Source organism: Lethenteron reissneri, chromosome 31 (assembly GCF_015708825.2).
Source record: "Lethenteron reissneri isolate LAM-NWPU_2019-01 chromosome 31, ASM1570882v1, whole genome shotgun sequence".
Lineage (NCBI taxonomy): Eukaryota > Metazoa > Chordata > Hyperoartia > Petromyzontiformes > Petromyzontidae > Lethenteron > Lethenteron reissneri.
In genome coordinates, this window is record NC_083809.1 from 517,012 (window position 1) to 524,050 (window position 7,039).

Sequence of the window (7,039 nt, forward strand, 5' to 3'; positions counted from 1 at the left end):
AATGTTCACGTTTCTGGCCTGTGCGTCACAGACAACTGTCTTCTTCACTGCATTTCTTTCCACACATCTCAGAGCTAATCGCGAAGGTTGTTATCAGGGTACAACCTGCGCGTCGTGAAGGCGGGGTGTGCGTCTGTCTGAGAGCAAGCCCTGAGAGAAGGAGGAGCACACTTTGTTACCCCACTTACCGCAAGCGACGGTGGAACAGTGATCTTTGGTCTAAACCTTCATCCAAGGAGCATCCCCAATGCACATTTGGTCAAGGCGCTCGGAAACAAAACGCGATGACGCATCGGACTAATGCCTCACATGAAGCGCTGCTGCGAAAACAAGCGTCTCACCTGCACATGAATAACACAGGTGCGGGTATGGCAGTGGGCCTTTGCCCTAGTTTATTGAATAAAAATTAGATCACCGTTAGCTTTTGTTTACATGCTCCTTCTGCGCCAGCTGCAATGTGAACATATTAGGAGCAGTGTTGCATTATAGTACCGTAATCAATGGCCGAATCACCCCTGAATGCTCACATTCTCGTCACATATTAGAAGCTAATCAGGCTGGAGCCTAGAGAGATGGGATACCACTGTGCATAGCAGGTATTGTAGGCTGAGCAGTAACACCCATTGCTGTACTGCACTTCTCTGCTTACGCGTCTATGAAACCCGCATTCACTAGCCCACACGGACTAGCGTGGTGAAGTATGGTCATATAACCACCACAGCCCGCATTGTATGGGGAAGCCCTCGTCCAGTAGTGCATTGAAAAGGGTCGCCGCACATGCGCACGGTATTTAAGCGTTTCTGTGGGAAGAATTATAGACTGCTTTGATGTCGATCTGTGCGTGCTGCTGCTGCTGCTGAGTGCCTAGGGGAGGGGTGGATCGTTGAGCCTGAAGAGAGCGATGAGCCGAGCGAGGGTTTGAATATTTGCTCGTCCGTTATTGTCAAATGTTATACATTACAATTGATGTCTCCAATGGATGTAAATTAACACCACATGTGAACGGATTATTTTCGCGCCGGCTAATGCACTATCCCATAAACTAATCTGATGCATGTGACCTTGTTGCGATGTGCACCTGCGAGCTGCACTGAGCAGCCTGGAGCGAATGCGGCACACTCCACCAGTGCGTGCATGGGACAGGGCTTCCAAAACCCCGTGGCTCACAGCAGCACTCCTCTCCCTGTTTACTATTCTTCTCTGTTCAAATGCAAATTAAGGAATTACACTCTGCTCACGCATTATGATGGGTAAATACTTCCCACGTCACGTAGACAATATTGACACAAGTTTAGAGTGCTATCTGCGTCACTTGGTACACACATACGCACACATTATGTTTATTTATATATTTTTATTAAATCAACGCTATCAGGTGGGACACACATCCACAACATCTACAAATTTGCATCGACACGACGTCACATGGGACAAACGCGTACACGCACATGACTTCAGAACTTCGTCAACTTGATTTTTGTTGCGTGTGGCTAAATAAACTATTCGAATTTACTTTCTTACGTCGCGTAGAATATACCTAAAAATCAACAGGCATATGCCTCAACAGTGAAGATCGGTAAGTGTTGAACGTGAACCGTGATATGTCGTAAAAACAGGAACGTGGAAATCCCTACCAAAGGGCAACCACTGTTGACCTCCACCAAGTGATGCGACTATTTCGAGATGATGGTCTAAGTCAACCCCAGACAGGATTTTAACTTGTAACCTTACGGTTGCAAGTCGAGCAGCAATAGCACCACCCAGCCAGATTATGCATTGGGTGATGTTCGCCAGGGAACACACACAGTGTAAAATATTAATTGAAAGTGGTCTTAATTTTCTTCTGAGAGCTTCCATTTACAGCATGTGTCATATATGGGTCTAGGCAGTTATATAACGAGCTGAAATATTTAAGAATTACTAAACATAAATAGGTTCTCTTTAATTATGTAGTTTCACTAAGGGATTCTATTTCATAAAAAAATGTGTGCTATTTTTAATATAATAATAACAACGTTTACTATTAAGACACTTATATGTCTCATTTCTAAAGTGTTTGCCCAGAATGGATTTCATGCGGAGCGGTAATTTATTTCCCCAGTACATGGTAATGGATAACTTAAAACACACTTTTTTATTTAACACTTTGCACCGTTGAAAGCGCCCTGGTACTGGGTGCGATAGACCCAACTGGCATCGTAATGAATGTTATGCCTCGTTTGCTGATTTAATTAGCCGGCTTGTGCTATAGGTTCATCAGTTTTAGCTAATTAGCCACGAGTTTGACAGGTAATTAAGAAGATGGGTGGCTTGGAGAGAATTCTAGTAACAAATGTCAGGCCATATGGTTAAAAAATATAAAATTATATTAAAGGAAATGTTTGGCAGAGGATAGAAGTGAACTTCCCATCAATGATTCCCGTATCAGGAAGTTATATTTGTCGCATTGTATTCATGGCAATGGGGTGTATCTTAACACGAGTGAACTTCAACAGGTGATTCGAGAGATGCTCTTTCCGAGCCCAGCCCCGGCTCGTCACCATATCAGTTCAGTATTTTTATGACTCGCACCTATGCTCAGATGTTTATAGCCACTTCTCCCTGTAAAGCATTAGATAAATAAATTCTAATCAATTATTCATACGATATGGTATTTGAGAAGTGTTTAACTAGCAGTATAGAAGCCGAAGGGTACCTGTTAGGGAAGGCATATTTGCCAATAATCATTTTTGCTCTTGCTTGTGTTACCACGTTTGGTGTAATAACCATTTGATGAATTTGGCTAGTTTTAAATCGGGTAAGTGCCAAAGATGGATACATTTTTTATACTAGTTTTAATTCACTTTGGATCATATCTACGACAGTTAGTGCTACCCGTTACGAACATGCAGAGCTAACGCATAAACGCAATTAATCCATGTTTGGAAAGAAGCGCTAAAAGCAATGAATGGGCGTTGATCAAATAAAGCTGTGAACGAGTTCGAGTGTCGGTTTAGCCATAATCACACTCGTGCCAATTCTCCATTATTTGACGCCATGAAGTAATCGTGTTGTTTGTCGATGTTCATAACATTACAAAAATAACACTTGTCCACTGAATGGCAAATAAAGTAATCGGACGGCAAACCTATTTTTCACGAGCATATTTTATTATACCAGTTATGCATTTCATATGACATTGCCCATTGCTTCATCCCTGCAGTACCAATAACATTAACCAATAACACTGCCTTCACAAGAAAAGTGTATAATAGCGAATGTTTCGAGTTATGTTGATAACAGTAACATATGAACGACCATTGCCCGAAACGTCGTATATTATATAGTTTTCCCTTTAATGCAGTGTTATTGAGGAATGTGTTGACTGTTTTATTATTTGTAACTTTGCACCACTGCCGCCAACGCAGTATGAAACAAACATAGCATCAAATATTGGTAAAGTACAGATGTTACTGTATTGGAGTACAGGAAACACACATTATAGATGTCAGATGAAAACATTTGCAAGAGTGACACGCAAGCAGGAGACAAGAATCATTCATGCACCACTTACTGTCACGTCGCCAGCCATTAGCCCGGGTGTGCCCGTTTGCACAGTACTGTATTTATCATGGGTATTACGATCCTTCAACTGTCACGGGCCATGGTCGCTATTCGATTCCAGCATCGATTATTTAAAAATGTGTGAATATAGCGGCCACTATGGGTGCCGCGTGAGCCGCTCACGATACCATACACAATACAAGAATTGACAAAAAACACGTTCTTACACTTGATTCGACGCTTGCATCGCGAGCCGGAAGAATTGATATTATTTGACGATGAAAAAAACCCGATGCATCGTGACACACACGTGCTTTGAAACATCCCTCACCCAGTGCACCTACATGGCACCACAAACATTGCAAGTCAGTTCGCGTGGGCGAAGAGGCCGTCTTGGCTCGGCTGATCAGGGAAACTCATCCCGGAGGCCGGTAGCTGCGTGGAGGAGGGATGTCAGCGGGACCTGTAGGGTGTCGGGTCCTGACGCCGCCATGAGCCCCCTCGCCACGAACCCCGGCTGCTGCCTCTGCACGTCGTGTTTGGCATAGGGGTACGGTGGGCTGTACACGGAGTCAGCCAGCCTGTCTGCTGCAGAGCACGCCTGAGAGCGCCGGGCGCCGACAACGGGAATGTGATGCTGCTGCTGCTGCGGGATGAGGGCGCTGTCCGCGGTGCTGACCCTCGCGAACGAAACGCACTGCGCGCCCACGAGCTCCGACGACGGTTGAGACGACTCAAACGAGCCCCCAGCCACCTTGTGGCATGGCCCGATACCCAGGCGTAGGCAGCCCGCTACGAGGTTGGTCGTGGGCTGTGAGAGACCCCGGCACAGGGTCCTGGCGAAGCCGCCGTGATCGGGGTTGAGTCCCGAACGCAGTATCTCGGAGAGCGCGCCAATGTAGTTGCGCGCCAGCCTGAGCGTCTCGATCTTGGATAGCTTTTGCTGCGTGCGCGAGTGGCACGGCACCACACGGCGCAGGCCGTCAAGTGCCGCGTTCAGCCCGTGCATGCGGTTCCTCTCCCTGGCGTTGGCTTTCAGCCTCCGCAGCCTGAAGCGCTCCGGCCGTGCCTTGCGCGCTTTGGGACCTCGCCGGTGGCAGGTCGGGACGGCCTTCGCCTCGCTTCCTGGCTGCTGCTGCTGCTGCATCAGCAGGGGTTGCTGTTGCGCATCATCGTCGTTGTCGTCCACTTCGTTGCGGTCTTCGTCGCCGTAGGTGGCTGCCGGAGGTTTGGCACCAGCACCGGTGCGCTCTTTGGCACCGCGGCGTGGAGGGGAGACGCTGGCGAAGAGAGTGGAAGGGTCGCCCCAGCAGCCATCGGAACAGGTGGCGCCGTCCGTGGCACGCGACCCCCAGGGAACGGAGACCCGGTCCTCCTCCTCCACCTCCTCGTCCATCGCGATTGTCTCTCTCCAGACGCCGATCTGTATCTCCCGGTCCCTGAGACGACAAGAAAACTGAGGCGCAAACCTGGGTTGAAAGCCAGTGCCTTCGCACTCTCTTTCTCCCTCCCCAGAGACGCGCCGTCACTTCTGGCTTTAACGCGCTCAAGCAGAGCCGCGCCGCTCCGATTAGGAGAGATATCACGGTGGTATTTAGAAATAAGTTATCCTGCTTCTGAGAAGTTAAACAGCGAGCGTTTGGCAAACAACCCAACTCAGTCACGCGACCAAAGCACGGCGTCTCTCTCTCATTTTCTATAGCTGAGGGTGTGCACAAATAATAATCTACGGGTATGATGGTTTTAAGAGGGGTTTGGTTACAGAGTTGTAGATCACCCTGCATTGGCAGTGATCCGCACACACTGTGGTACTGACCGAGCTCTGTGTCTTTTACTGAAGGACAATTATCACTATGCCGCTCGCTCAAACGAGGCAACGCCCCTGGAGTAGCGTTGCCACCCATGTGACGTACAGCCCTCGCCATAACGCTTTTGCAACTCAACATTGTGAAATTGGGCGATCGAAGTTTGCCTCCTGCACGAAAGCGGCCGCACGGTTCGATCGCTGGTGCAGGTGATGGCAAAACCAATGAGGACAGTGGGGAACTTTACGAAGCTTGAAATTCCTATTGGTGGCCTTTTTATGGGTGCCCAAACGCCATTCTAAAAGGTAATCACGGTATTTACAGCTGTTGTTAATCCCAAGGCTCCCAATAACCCCAAGGATAATTATAAGCGAATCATCAATGCGTGCGCTGTGTTAATATGCGCACTCTTTTCTGTGTGCACAGCTGCAGCCAGATTAACGTGACTGCCCGAATTTCCATGTAAATTCATTAAGCGTCTGTGCCTGGCATTCATACTTAATAATAAGTACATACACGCGAGCCATAACGTCTATACATACACGCTACTGCACCAAGTCAGTGTCTTCAGAAAGCGGAAAAAGATCGAAACTATTTATGATATAATTACGAGCATTAAATTCGGTTTAATGCGTCATTTCTGTAATGCGCCAATAGCTAAACCACTCCGATCGTTAAATTTGACTGCCCATCCATAGGAGGCTGAGCGAGTTAACGCCGAATTTATGCGCTCTATGTCACGATCAACTACCGGCCACGCGTGATTACGCCGCGGAATAATTTCCGTCATCCGCCCTCTCACCCCACATTCGCCACATTCTTGTACCCAAACCCGCACTCAAATTCCCACCTACAATGCGTGCTGGGGGTACGGAGTTTTAAATGTAGATAGCGATGCAATATGCACTACATCACTAACACCAAACAATACGAATAAAGTGCGTGCTGGTGTGTGTGTGAGACGATGCATGCCTTGAGTCATTGACGCGCAGACAAAGAGGCCCGGGTGTGGTGCTGGCCACCGACCCACCCCCCCCGTGTGTCGTGCCGGCCTTCATAGGTGCTTGCTAGCACCCCTTGTCCCACCGATCTGTTACGGCTAAATGGGGGATCTGTGTGCATGAGTGGAGGGTGATGTGCAAAGTGTGCGCACCTGTTCGACGCTCCGTGCCGCGTGTTCCGTCCGGCGTGAATGAGTCGACGTTGGGATGTTAGCGATGCGTCCCCGCAGGATTGCCTCAACTGAGACTTATGTTTCAATGAATGAGTTGGGATGAGAGTGCGTGAGCGAGAGAGCGAGTGAGTTAATAGGAAAGGGGAGAGCGCTTTCTGTCTCAGACCAGACCCAGCCACACCGCGCGTGCAAATGACTCGCCCGATTGCTGCACAGCCGCTCCACAACCCAACTCAGCATCTTCGTTCATATCACCATCAGAATGGACAATACACAATACACGTGAACTCATTCAGAAACGCTTCAACTGAGTCGCAATACTCTCTTTTCAGAAGACAATAACGCTCCGTCACGTGTACGACACATAGAACCCCCCGAACAGTCGACTCACGTTTCGGCAGTGAATGTCAGATGGTTAATACTTTGACCTTTACTAATTACTTACCGTGGAATCGCAGGACAATCCTCGCCCCCTTCAGCGAAAACCCTTCAGCAAAAACCCAACGAGGCTTTTCTG

The 7,039-nt window shown here is 48.2% G+C and overlaps 1 protein-coding gene across 1 annotated transcript; it reads right to left on the reverse strand.

Moving 5' to 3' along the window:
* Positions 1-3,949: 3,949 nt before the first annotated feature.
* Positions 3,950-6,814, reverse strand: LOC133349847 (protein dimmed-like). Its single transcript, XM_061563652.1, is given in 3 exon segments — positions 3,950-4,982; positions 6,502-6,748; positions 6,751-6,814. Coding segments are annotated over 3 exon segments (1,344 nt in total).
* Between the last annotated feature and the right edge of the window lie 225 nt (positions 6,815-7,039).